Source organism: Capra hircus, assembly GCF_001704415.2.
Source record: "Capra hircus breed San Clemente chromosome X unlocalized genomic scaffold, ASM170441v1, whole genome shotgun sequence".
NCBI classification, from domain to species: Eukaryota; Metazoa; Chordata; class Mammalia; order Artiodactyla; family Bovidae; genus Capra; species Capra hircus.
The window spans coordinates 24,406,779-24,421,225 of NW_017189516.1; the positions used below are offsets into that span (position 1 = coordinate 24,406,779).

Genomic DNA, 14,447 nt, shown 5'->3' on the forward strand with positions numbered 1-14,447 from the left:
CTGGGGGAAGGAAAGGAAGAGAGGACAAAGACCCATGTATTGGGACAGCATACTTCAGAGGGAATTTATTGGGAGTTACCACACCCTCTTCCCACCAACGACCCATGTGGCAGTATACAGTCAAAGGACTTAGTTATACAAAGTCACAACTCCCCGCCCAACTGCCCATGCCACCTATCTCACCTGAAAATATAACTGCACACATTTCTAGTACAGTTTCCCGTGTGCTTGAAGTGGGCAAGACTAGTCAGGAGGTACCTGTGAAGAGTCAGTAGGTGTTCTTTTTGTTGGGGTATTTCCAGAATGGGGTTTCTGGAGGCAGCAGACCTCCATCTGGTGAAGCACTGGGGGAAGATACCTGTGGTTTCAGGCAGCTGCTGCGAGAAGCATGGACAGTCAAGTATTCCCCCATGCCCTGGAGAGAAGCATTAAGCTCAGTCCTCTGTATGGAGGCAAGGTATAGTTCAGGAAGTTGAAGAACAGTGAGATGAGTATAGTATCTGGGTTGAGCAAGTTTCCTTTTCTTCTGGATAAAATGCTTTCCAAATGCAAGGTGGCACATCTCTTATGTTCTGAGAACTCCACTGACTCGTTCCCGAAGAAATCATTTATTCAGTGTAGAGGAAGTGAACCAAGAACTTCAGGTCTGAGATTTACTGCCCCTGGGTCCTCTGGAAAATACAAGGTAACTGCCTACAGCCCCCTACTATGGAGCACCATGCTAGTGTGTTTAGGCTGAGGGCTGGGCTCTGCTCAGCAGGTGTGGCATGAACTCCCTGATATAATAAAAGCCTTTTATGCATAGACTTGGCTCCTGCTTAACTCCTGAGACATTCCTGTAAAAATTTCCCTCTAGAGAAGCTCCAATCCATCTGGTTGCTTTGTTGCCATATTCTTTGTGCACAGAGCTAGGGAGGGCAACTTGGATACTGCCAGAAGTGCTATTTTTCTGGGGTCTTCCAATCTCTCATGGACCCCACACCTCATGCCCTGTTTTCTCTACTTTCACTCCCTCTGTGGAAGGAGGAGAATTCTTCCTCAGTGTTCCTCCCCTTCTGGAGTATCCTTTTAGCTTCTCCTCAGATCTCTGCCAACTTTATCTTTGTCTCCCTTGCTCTGAACTTCTTCTAAATGTATTTGTGTTCCACTTTACTCAATTTATCCTGATTTCCTCTTAACCCCAAGATTTCACTCTCTGTCTGTTATTCTTCAACCCCCTCAGTTGGCTGCCTCCCCCTCTTAGGTTATCCCTCCCCCTAGAAGCCTCTCCATTTCTGACCCCTTCCCACCTCCTTTCTTAAGCAGCCATCTCTCTTCCTTTTCCCCCAAATCCATCTCTAGTTCCTTCTCCTCTCCTCTCCTTAGACCAGACCAGCTAAGTCCTGCTCCATTTTTAAATGACTGATTATGATACTAGCTGAATTTTATTCACAGCCTGAATTTACACTTGTTCCTTCCTTTCATGTCCCCTCAACCAAACACACCCAACCTTTTCACCATGACAAATTCCTTATACACAGCATGTCATAGCTACATAGACTTATATTTTTCAGAACAAAACAACAGTTTTGCTGGCAATGATGATAGGTTATTAGGGACCCCTATACTTTCAGTACACTGAAAAGCAACATTTTTTGTGTTTCTCCAAATCATACATTTGCCTACATACACGTGATAATGTTTACCCTAACCGTTACGACTTTTTCACCAAATCATAGACATAGATATGGAAATCATCATCAAACTTGATGAAGTACACAGAAGGTTTGGCTTTAACTTGGTGAATGACTTTGCCTGTCCTTTTGGAGCCATCTTCTTTGGTATATTCTACATGTTTACCTATGAGGCCATCTATAACTCCTTCTGGCTCTCTTTCTTTAGGAGAAGACTTACTCGACTCTGGCATGATATGGAGGTCACCTTCTTTATAATCATCTAAAAGCTGGTACATGTACAAAACAGGATCTTTCTCATAGGTAATATAAAACCAGGCTTTCATGATGGGTGCTTGGGCTAAGACCATCCCCCTCCATCCATCCTTAGAACCATGGTCACCCTCAAACATATGTTCCACAGCTTTACCAATTATGGTATTTGCAAGATGCACATCTCTGACTGGAGAAAATGGCACTTTATCAGGAAGGATTTTAAGCTTTAAAATCCTTTTATCTCTGTGAAGTTCCAGTCCATAGACACAGTCAATTCCATCATATTTCACCAGATAAAGAGAGGGATTTATAGGCACCTGATCCAGAACGGTTCCTTTCCACTGGGTGATGGGCTCATCGCCTTCCTTCCATCCATGTGAAATTCTGCAGCCCACGATGTTCCTGCGGGGCTGGAAGGAAGGTCTGCCCCTCTGTTTCTTTTGAGAAATCTTTTTCTTCCTCATACTTGCAGACAAGGTGTGGCCATCAACAATTTCCCTGGTTTGCTGCCTTCCAGTTGCCTTTTTGTGAGGTGTCTTCATACCTGCAAGGGGAGGAAAGAGGCTAGGGAGAAACATTTAGTGTACTGTAGTGTGAAATTTTATTTCTCTGCATTGCAAATTCCCTGGGCATCAGGTATATGTATTACCATCCAAGTTATTGGATGTCCAGCAGAGATGCTGCCTATTAAAATATCATTGTATGTTTGCCTGCAGTGTCCTCCCTCCAAACTTATTTGGCTGTGCTGCAGGGTTGGAAAGGTGGTAGTTTGGGTTTTTGAGCCCCCAGCAAGAGGAAGCAGGCTCCTTTGGTTAATACCTCTGTTGCCATCTTAGACTCCCCATACCAAATACAAATATTCATCATTTATTAGCTCTCACTCAGTCTCTCCATTTAGATTAACATAGTACCCTTTCCACCTGCTCACTGTCATTCGCTCTTCATCTGTCTTGCCTCCCATCCCCATTCCTTCTGCCTGTTGTTCAACTCTCTTTCATATCTCTTCCTGGTCTACCCCATTTTGCCGCTGGGTGCCCAGAACAAATCTCTTTCTCTTTCTGGGGCCACCTTTATATACCACCCAGGTGCTCTTCGGCTCTCCCTCCCCCCACCCCCCCATCCCCAAATCACCTTTCTCAGTCTCCCTCATCTTCCATTCCAGGACAGAACCCAGATTTTCCCTCTTGGCACCCACCAACCCGCATCCTCTGATTCTCTAGTCCAGCGCCCACCTCCCCAAGTCCGGGGACCGCAGGTCTCACGTGTCCAAATCGGACACCTCACTGCTGCTTCCTCACTGCTGCCTCCGCTGTGAACCTGTGGTGAAAGAGGATCAGCAGGCGACCAGTTCGGAGTTTGCAAGAGCTGGGAGGGAAGGATCCTTAGGCGAGGAGCGTGTCTAGGAAGACAGCTGGGCTGACCAAGAGGATGGCGGCCGTGTCTCCAACATCGGGCTCGCGGGCCCTCCACCTCCTTGACGGTGACGGCCTCTCTGCCACATCGGGATCCCAGAAGCCGCTGCCGCAGCCGCAGTCTCCTCCCTCTTACCATCGCGCAGCTTCCTGACAGGAGAGAGGCCGCCCCTTCCTGCCAAACACTGCCATCCTCCCCGCCTCCTCCACTCTCAGGCCCATCTCTGCCCTGTGCCTGGGAGGCGTTTCTATCTCCCGGCCCCACGCCTTTCCAAAATCTGGAGGCGCCTTGCTAAACCCACAACACCCCACCCCAACCAGCTTTGCGTTCTGTCTCCGGATCAGGGGCCCCCATTCACCCCACCCTACCCCTACCGCAGTGCCCGTGCCCCATCTGTTTTCCCATTTTCCAAGAATTTCCCTTCTCTTCCCCTCCTGTGCCCTTCCGATGTTAGTCTCTATATACGGAAAATGGCGTTTCTTGCCATATAAGAGGATAGGACGAGAGAAATGAGCTTATGCTTATTTGCATCTTGATACAATCTCTAGGGAATTTTTACTCTCTGGTCATTTCCAGACTTCTTGAAAAAAAAATATATATATATTTCCTTTTCTTCTTTTTCACAGATTGAAAAGAATTGCATGTACTATGTGGACTCTGTAAAATTCAGAAGATTCACTTGAAGAAAATAATCTACCTAAAACCACTATAAATCTCATTCCCCAGTGTTTCAAGCAAAATATGAACCCTCTTTTTCTTTTATCTTTTTTTCTACTCTTTTAGAGATCTAGGGTCATTTTGCAGATTCAATTCTTAAAAATTCTTTGTAATGTCATTTTGAAAATACAGTGTATATAGCAATATTACAAGTAATAAGTACTCTCCATTAAAATTTTACCTACTTTTATTGAAGCATTTTAAAATTAAAATAGTATCAGTAAAATGTAATTCTCTTTTATTCTCTAATCCTGATCCTATTCTCTTATTGCTCTCTAACGCTAAATATCATCATTCAAATTTTGCATGTTCTAACCATCTTTATGGAGAAGGCAATGGCACCCCATTCCAGTACTTTTGCCTGGAAAATCCCATGGATGGAGGAGCCTGGTATTCTGCAGTCCATGGGGTCTCGAAGAGTCGGACACGACTGAGCGACTTCTCTTTCACTTTTCACTTTCATGCACTGGAGAAGGAAATGGCAACCCACTCCAGTGTTCTTGCCTGGAGAATCCCAGGGACCGGGGAGCCTGGTGGGCTGCCGTCTATGGGGTCGCACAGAGTCGGACACGACTGAAGCGACTTAGCAGCAGCAGCAGCAACCATCTTTATATTCATACCTATATTATTTACAAACGGATATTATTCAAAACAATATTTATTGTTTTTCATATTCATTTTTAAAATGTCCATTATGAAGGATAATTATTTACTCCATACTGTGAGGGGAAGAGACATTCTCTTTCAGTGGCCCACAAGACATTTCTGGGAAATGGCTATGGGTTCTTATGACCCAGCTATATATATGTACTGTGCAACTGATAAGATTATGACATCTCTACAGTTTTTAAAACTAACCAATCATGTACTCAGTTGAACAAGCTTATTTAGCACTTCCTTTAAAAAGTATATGCATGTATCCACTCTTACAGATATTCAAGAAAATGTTTTGGCTTTTTTTTTTTTTTCTTAAAAAAGCCTTGTCATCAAGCCTGGAACAGAACTCTGATATGTCTAATAATTTAATTTCCCTGAAGTTTATTTTGAACATAAGTTTAATCATGAGTATGTTATTTTTTGCATCTTGCTTTTGTTACTCAATATTTTGTTTTTAAATTTCTCCCTGTTATATCTCTAACATTCCTTATTATCTTCAACTCTATTGCAGAGTATATGTATATAACATTTTTGTCATCCATTGAATAATATAGTCAAGCACCCATTCTCTTGATGATCATTTAATTCATTTCAACATTTCATTATTACAAACAATGATACAATGAATAGTTTCCTGGACTTGTTCCAGAGTTTCTGCAGTGTATACACTGGAAAAAGAAATACTGAGTTGTAGGTATAAGCAATTCAAAATTCCTAAATGTTGCCAAATTCTTGCATTAATTCACTGAACCAAATTATGGTATAATCAGTGCTGTAGGTATTTCATCTTCTCCACATTCTAGTCAACTCTTGATATTTTCATATTTTTAATGTGTGCCAATTAGTGAGTGAGGATTGGTAGCTCACTGCTTTAGTTTATTAATTTCTGATTAGTGAGTTTCAACTTATTTTCCTGTGGGGTCTTTTTGCCACTCAGTAGTCCTATTGTGTGTTTCTCTTCGTATCTTTCTTTTAAATTGTTTATCTTTCTAAAATTTATTTTTATATTTTTGATTCTAAAATTACCCAGTTTCATATATATTTTTTATGTATTTTTATTTACACATAAAATATTGGCATCCATTTCCCTTTTAAATCATTAGACTATTGCAAATAAATATTTACAACATTCATAGTCACTGTGGCTCTATGTATGCCCCAGACTGTTATCTCTGTTATGAATTTGCTGATTTGCCTTCTCTACTTGTATACTCATAGAAAATATATTTTGGATATCATTTAATATAACTACTGTTAATTTTGAGAAAAGTTTGTGTATCATTAAAAAAGAAAATGACCACAATTAAACTATAATAAGCTGTGAAATAACAGATATATGGCACATTTAGAGATGTTAAATGTGAAAAATAAAAATGTAAAAAAGGGAAAACATAAGGAAAGTAAATGGAAATAGTAAATGCTATTTTTTTCCTCCACAAATATGTGAAAATCTTGGTCATGGATGAAATATGGTATTATTGGTGAATTTTTAAGCATAAATTATGCCATATTGTTTATATTTTCTAGAACTTATGTTTGCATTAAGCAATGTGTTTTAGGGTTATATCACCATAAGAACATGGTTTCAATTTTTTCCCATCTCAAAAATACCCTCTTCTGATTTCACTTACTGTTTCAGCTACCACCTCATATTTCTACTCTCTTTTGCAACAAAACTCCTGACGGTGTTTCCTATCCATTGTCTTCAATATTTCCCTCTCATTGTCTCTAAAACCTACTCCTACTCTAGTCTGGTTCCCCTGTTCACTCCCCCACCACTCCATGAAAGCTGTTTTTGTTAAGAGTCATCAGTGACCACCAATTTTCATTTATTAATCTCCATCTTACTTTACCAGGCTTCTGTGGTGGCTCAGACTGTAAGAGAATCTGCCTGCAATGAGATTCCCTGGAGAAGGGAATGGCAACCCATTCCAGTATTCTTGTCTGGAAAAAAACCCATGGACAGAGAGCCTGGTGGGCTACAGTTCATGGAAACACAAAGAGTCTGACACAAATGAGTGACTTTCACTTTCATTTTACATCTTACTTTATGGCTCAAATGGTAAAAGCATCTGCTTACAATGCGGGATACCCGGGTTCGATCCCTGGGTTGGGAAGATCCACTGGAGAAGGAAATGGCAACCCACTCCAGTATTCTTGCCTGGAAAATCCCATGGACAGAGGAGCCTGGCAGGCTACAGTCCATGGGGTCGCAAAGATCGGACACGACTAAGCGACTTCACTTCACTTCACTTATCTATCATTGGCCTTTGATCATTCCATCTGCTTTACAAAACTATTTTCTACACTAAGGATCCCATACTCCCCAGGTTTTCCTGGTAAATCACTGAGTACCTCTTATAAATTCACCTTTGTAAATATGTTCCTTCTTATCAGGCCCATCTCTTAATGTTATTGTTTCCCAGCTCAATCAGTAGATACCTTCTCTATCCACATTCTCTCCTTTGGTGATCTCATCCAGGGTTATGGCTTTAAATGCCATCTAGAAGTTGAAAAGTCTCAAATTAATATATTTTGTCTGACCTCTCTTTGCACTCCAGACTTGTAAATCCAGTTACTTAATAGACATTTTCATGGGACTGTTTAACAAAGTCAATACATTCATGCTAAGAGTCATATTTCCCCTAAAACCTGCTTCACCTGCAGATGTATCACCCCATTGCAGTAAATGGCAACTCCATCTTTCCCTATTCAAAGGCTACTAACTAAACGTCATTCTTTCTCACAGCCCATATTTAACTCATCATGATTATGTTGGCCGTACTTTCAAAATTTGTCTAAAGTCTTACCATATTTATCACATTCACTACTACTATCTTAATTTTAGCCATCCTCATTTCATGACAAGCTTATAGTAGACTGGTTGCTTGTGCTCTTGTTCCTTAATAGCCTGATCACTTATATCAGTCAAAACTTATAATGACTCCTCATTTCACTCAGAAGAAAAGTAAAACTACAGAGTTTCTTACAAGACTATATTTGATCCAATCTTTCCCCCCTAGTCTGTTATATCTCTTTCTGATATCTTCTACCATTCCAACTCATAACACTGAAAAATATAAAATTTCTATGTTTATAGGTTGTAATAGATTTAATTCTAAATGTTCAACCTATCACCTAACTGTGCTCCTTCCACACTGGAATCATTAGTACTCCTCGAACAAACAAAATGTTCTCCAACATTCAGGTTTTTGTGTTTGCATTCTCATTTAATGTTCTTTTTCACTATCTATAGTCACAATGGGAGCCTCATTGAGGACTTAGCTTAAAATTCTTGTCCAAATGCTCCCAGTCCTCTTTATCTTTATTAACTCTTTCCCATACTACTTGTATTAATCAATATATGCTTACTGCTTCTACAAATAACATCCAAATCTTAGTAGTGCAATGTTAAAAATAATTTTCACACATGAAACAGTACAATGCAGGCATTTCTAGTCAGTGGGCAGCTTTCCTAGAATTGGTAATTCAAAGAAGAAAGTATCTTAGGCTCACCATACTTATAATTTTGTCTCTCAGAACCAGATCTTCTCTATCCAGCTTTCCAAGAAACAAAGAAAAAGAGTTTTCTAGAGCAGTGCTAATACAAATATAAACATAAGTCCAATGTGCAAGGGAGCCAAAAATACACAATGGAGAAAAGATCGTCTCTTCAATAAATGCTGCAGGGAAAATTGGATATCCAAATGCCAAAAAATGGGTTTCCCTGGTGGCTCAGCTTGTAAAGAGTCCACTTGTAATGTGAGAGACCTGGATTCATTCCCCAGGTTGGGAAGATTCCCTGGAGAAGGGAATGGTTACCCAGTCCAGTATTCTGGCCTAGAGAAATCCATGGACAGAGGAACCTGACAGGGTACAGTCCATGAGGTTGCAAAGATTCAGACATGACTAAATGACTTTCACCTTCAGTTTCATGCCAAAGAATGACACTGAACCCCAGTCTTACACTTTTAAGAAAAATGAACTAAAAATGGATTAATGACTTAAATATGAGACCTGATACCATAAAATTCCTAGAAGAAAACTCACAGAGAAACTTCATTTTTTTTTTACTATGACACCCAAAGCAGAAGCAACAAAAGCAAAAGTCACATGGACTACATTAAACTGAAAATCTGCACAGCAAAGGTAACAATCAATTCAATGAGAAGGCAACCTACATAATGGTAATAAATATTTTCAAGCCACATATCTGATAAAGGGTTAATTTCAAATATATACAAAGAACTCATACAACTCAGTAACCAGCAAAGAAACACCAGAATACTATTTCAAAAGTCAGCAAAAGAATTGAACAGACAATTTTCCAAAGAATAGCTTCAAATGGCCAATAGGGACATGAAAAACTGCTCAACATCACTAATTTTCAGTGAAATGCCGATCAAAGCTCATGAAATATCATCTCACACCTGTTAGATTAGCTATTATAAAAAAGACAAGAGATAGGGCAGTCCAAAGATGGCAGAGAAATAGGAAGGGGAGATGACATTCTCATCCACAAATTCATCAAAAGACCATCTGAAGGTTGAACAACTTCCACAAAACAACAATGCTGGCAGAGGACACCAAGAAACAAGAAAGGCAGCCCAATCTCATCAAAAGGAGTCTTGAGGCTATTGTAAGAGAAGGACTGAAAGCTAGAGGCAGGAGACTTAACTCCAAAACCATAGAACATTTGAGAACTCTTGACTCCAGACAACATTAATAGACAGGAGCCCACCCAAAAGTCTCCACACCTACACTGAAACCAAGCTCCACCCAAGAGCCAACAAGTTCCAATGCAAGACACACCACAATAATTCTCCAAGTAAACAGGAACACAAACGTGAACATTAAAAGACATGAACCAAAGCCATACTAAACCCATAGACAACCCCCTCAAATTCACCACTGGACACTTCATTGCACTCCAGAGGGAAGAGATCCAGCCCCAACCACCAGAACACAGATCCAAGCTCCCCCAACAAGGAAACCTTGAAAAGCCACTGGTCCAACCCCACCTACAGGGAGCAGACTTCACAATCAAAAAGAACCACAAACTTCCAGCCTGCAGAAAGGGCACTCCAAACACAGAAATCTAAACAAAATGAAAAGGCAGCGAAATATTCAGCAGATGAAGGAACATGATAAAAACCCACCAAACTAAGTAAGAAAAGAGGAGACAGAGAGTCTACCTAAAAAAGAATTCAGAATAATGATAGTAAAGATAATCCAAATCTTGGGGGAAAAAATGTAGTTGCAGATAAATAGACTAGACAAGGATTGGGAAGATGCAAGAAATGTTTAACAAGGACCTAGAAGAAATAAAGAAGAGTCAATCAATAATGAGCAATGTAATAACAGATTAAAAGCACTCAAGAGGGAACCCACAGTAGAATAACTGAGGCAGAATATAGGATCAGTGAGGTGGAAAATAGAATGGTGGAAATAAATGAAGCAGAGAGGAGAAAAGAAAACAAAGTAATAAAATAAATGAGGACAACCTCAGAGACATCTGGGACAATGTTAAACAACTAAACATTCAAATCACAGGTGTCCCAGAAGAAGAAGACAAAATGAAAGGGCATGAGAAATACTTGAGGAGATAACAGTCAAAACCTTCCCTAAAATGGGAAAAGAAGTAGCCACCAAATTCCAAGAAACCCAGGGAGTCCCAAACAGGATAAATTCAATGCAAAACACCCCAAGACACATATGCACATAAGCACAAACATATGGAGGCTAAAGAACACACTTCTGAATAACCAATAGATCACAGAAGAAATCAAAAGGAAATAAAAATATCAATCTAAATGTAAGTTGCTCAGTGATGTCTAAATCTTTGCAAGTCCATGGACTATACAGCCCATGGAATTTTCTAGGGCAGAATACTGGAATGGGTAGCTGTTTCCTTCTCCAGGGATCTTCCCCACCCAGGGATAGAATCCAGGTCTCTGCATTGCAGGCAGATTTTTTAACAGCTGAGCCACCTCAGCTGCTAATAAAATAATGCAGAGAAACAAGTGAAAATTAAAACACAGCAACCCCAAACCTATGGGATTTAGTAAAGGCTGTGCTAAGAAGGAGGTTCATTGCAATACAAGCCTAAATCTAGAAACAAGAAGAATATCAAATAAATAACCTAACTTTACATCTAAAGGAACTAGAAAAAGAAGAACAGAAGAAACTCAAAGTGGGTAGAAGGAAAGAAATCTTAAAAATCAGATCAGAAATAAATTAAAAAGAATGGAGACTATAGCAAAAATCAGCAAAACTAAAAGCTGGTTCTTTGAGAAGATAAATAAAATAGAAAAACTGTTAGTCAGATTCATCAAGAAAGGAGAAGAATCAAATCAATAAAATTAGAAGTGAAAATGGAAAAATCACAACAGACAACACAGAAATACAAAAGATCATAAGAAACTACTGTGAGCAATTATATGCCAATAAAATTGACAACTTGGAAGAAACACACAGATTCTTAGAAAAGTATAACCATCCATAGCAGAACTAGGAAGAATTAGAAAATCTTAACAGACGCATCACAAACACGGAAATAGAAACTGTAATAAAAAATCTTCCAACAAACAAAAGCCCAGAATCAGAAGGATTCACAGGTGAATTCTACCAAAAATTTAGAGAAGAGCTAACACTTATTCTACTCAAATTCCTCCAGAAAGTTGCAGAGAAAGGTAAACTCCCAAGCTCATCCTATGAAGCCATCATTACCGTAATGCCAAAACCAAACCAAGATGCCACACACACATACACAAACACAAAACCTACAGGCCAATATCACTGATGAATATAGATGCAAAAAACTTAAAAAAAAAAGTCTAGCAAACAGAATCCAAAGCATATTTAAAAGAACATACATCATGATCAAATGGGCTTTATCCATGGGATGTAAGGATTCTTCAATATTCATAAATCAATCAATGTGATACATCATATTAAAAAATTGAAAGATAGAAGCCATATGATTACCTCAAGAGAAAGTCTTTGACAAAATTCAACATGCATTTATGATAAAAACTCTCCAGAAAGCAGGCATAAAAGGAACATATCTCAAAATAATAAAAGCCATATATTACAAACAAACAGCAGACATTATCCTCAATAGTGAAAATTTTAAAGTATTTCTTCTAAAATCAGGAACAAGACAAGGGTGCCTTCTTTCACCACTACTATTGAACATAGGTTTGGAAGTCCTAGCCACAGCAATAAGAGAAGGAAAAGAAATAAAAGGAATCCAGATTGGAAAAGAAGAAGTAAAATTCTCTCTGTTTGCAGATGACATGATCCTCTACATAGAAAACCCAAAGATAGCACCAGAAAACTATTAGAGCTAAGCAACGAATGTAGTAAAGTTGCAGGATATAAAGTTAATAAACAGAAATCCCTTTTAGTCCCATACACTAACAAAGAAAGAAGAGAAAGAGAAATTAGGGAAACAATCCCATTCAACACTGCAACAAAAAGAATAAAATACTTAGGAATTCAGTTCTGTTCAATTCAGTCACTCAGTAGTGTCTGACTCTTTGAGACCCCATGAATTGCAGCACATCAGGCCTCCCTGTCCATCACCAACTCCTCGAGTTCACCCAAACCCATGTCCATCAAGTCGGCGATGCCATGCAGCCATCTCATCCTTTGTCATCCCCTTCTCCTTCTGCCCCCAATCCCTCTCAGCATCAGAATCTTTTCCAATGAGTCAACTCTTTGCATCAGGTGGCCAAAGTATTAGAGTTTCAGCTTTAGCATCAGTCCTTCCAATGAACACCCAGGACTGATCTTTAGAATGGACTGATTGGATCTCCTTACAGTCCAACGGACTCTCAAGAGTCTTCTCCAACACCACAGTTCAAAAGCATCAATTCTTCAGCACTCAGCCTTCTTCACAGTCCAACTCTCACATCCATACATGACTACTGGAAAAACTATAGCCTTGACTAGATGGGCCTTTGTTCGCAAAGTAATGTCTCTGCTTTTTAATATGCTATCTAAGTTGGTCATAACTTTCCTCCAAGGAGTAAGCGTCTTTTAATTTCATGGCTGCAATCACCAACTGCAGTGATTTTGGAGCCCAGAAAAATAAAGTCTGACACTGTTTCCACTGTTTCCCCATCTGTTTCCCATGAAGTGATGGGACCAGATGCCATGATCTTTGTTTTCTGAATGTTGAACTTTAAGCCAACTTTTTCACTCTCCTCTTTCACTTTCATCAAGAGGCTTTTTAGTTCCTCTTCACTTTCTGCCATAAGGGTGGTGTCATCTGCATATCTGAGGTTATTGATATTTCTCCCAGCAATCTTGATTCCAGCTTGTGTTTCTTCCAGCCCAGCGTTTCTCATGATGTACTCTACATATAAGTTAAATAAGCAGTAAATTTATCTAAAGGGAAAAAAAAAGACCTGTATTTAGAAAACTATAAAACACTGATGAAAACTATCAAAGATGAAACAAATAGATGGAGAAATGCACCAATTTCTTGGATTGGAAGAATGAATACAGTGAAAATGAATAAAATACCCAAAGCAATATATGGACTAAATGCAATCCCTATTAAACTACCAATGGTGGTTTTCACAGAACTCCAACAAATAATTTCATAATTTGTATGGAAACACAAAAAACCTCAAATAGCCAAAGCAATCTTGAGAAAGAAGAATGGAACCAGAGGAATCACCCTTCCTGATTTCAGACTATACTACAAAGTTACTGTCATCAAGAGAGTATGATACTTGTGCAAAGGAGAAAGATAGATCAATGGAACAAAATAGAAAGCCCAGAGAAAAATCCACACACCTGTGGACACCTTATCTTTGACAAAGGTGGTAAAAATATACAATGGACGATAGACAATCTCTTTAACAACCGGTGCTGGGAAACTGGTCAACCACCTGTAAAAGACTGGAGCTAGAACACTTTCTAACACAAAAATAAACTCAAAATGGATTAAAATTCTAAATGTTAAACAAGAAACTATGAAACTCTTAGAGGAAAACATAGGCAGAGCACTCTCTGACATAAATCACAGCCAGATCCTCTATAACCAACCTCCCAGAGTAATGTAAATGAAAGCAAAAATATTCAAATGGGACCCAATTAAACTTAAAATCTTTTGCACAATCGAGGAAAATGTAAGCAAGCTGAAAAGGCAGCCTTCAGAATGGGAGTAAATAATAGCAAAAGAAGACATTGGCAAAGAATTAATCTCCAAAATATGCAAACAGCTCATGCAGCTCAATATTAGAAAAATTAACGACCTAATCCAAAAGTGGGCCAAAGAACTTAACAGACATTTCTCCAAAGAAGACACACAGATGACTAACAAACGCATAAAAAGATGCTCAACATTGCTCATTATTAGAAAAATGCAAATCAAAACCACAGTGCGGTACCATCTCACACAGTTCAGAATGGCTTCCATCAAAAATCTACAAAGAGTAAATGCTGGAGAGGGTGTGGAGGAAAGCGAACCCTCTTACACTATTGGTGTGTATGTAAACTAGTACAGCCACTATGGAGAACAGTGTGGAGATCCCTTAAAAAACTGGAAATAGAACTGCCATATGATCCAGGAATACCACTGTTGGGCATACACACTGAGGAAACCAGAATTGAAAGAGACACATGTACCCCAATGTTCATTGCAGCACTATTTACAATAGCTAGGACTAGGAAGCAACCCGGATGTCCATTGGCAGATGAATGGATAAGGAAGTTGTG

At 39.3% G+C, this 14,447-nt stretch overlaps 1 protein-coding gene across 4 annotated transcripts; it reads right to left on the reverse strand.

Annotated features, from left to right (window-relative positions):
* Positions 1 to 1,524: 1,524 nt before the first annotated feature.
* LOC102181853 (spindlin-2) lies at positions 1,525 to 3,463 on the reverse strand. 4 transcript variants are annotated; one of them, XM_005701145.3, is made up of 2 exons: positions 3,161 to 3,463; positions 1,525 to 2,472 (listed from the first exon to the last, which is right to left on the reverse strand). In XM_005701145.3, the coding sequence occupies exon 2, from the start codon at positions 2,468 to 2,470 to the stop codon at positions 1,694 to 1,696; it is 777 nt and encodes a 258-aa protein (XP_005701202.1). In that variant the 5' UTR covers positions 2,471 to 2,472; positions 3,161 to 3,463; the 3' UTR covers positions 1,525 to 1,693. The 4 variants fall into 4 exon arrangements, with proteins under 4 accessions (XP_005701202.1, XP_005701201.1, XP_005701199.1 ...); XM_005701144.3 differs by having other exon boundaries at positions 1,525 to 2,492; XM_005701142.3 differs by having other exon boundaries at positions 3,060 to 3,463.
* Positions 3,464 to 14,447: the final 10,984 nt, after the last annotated feature.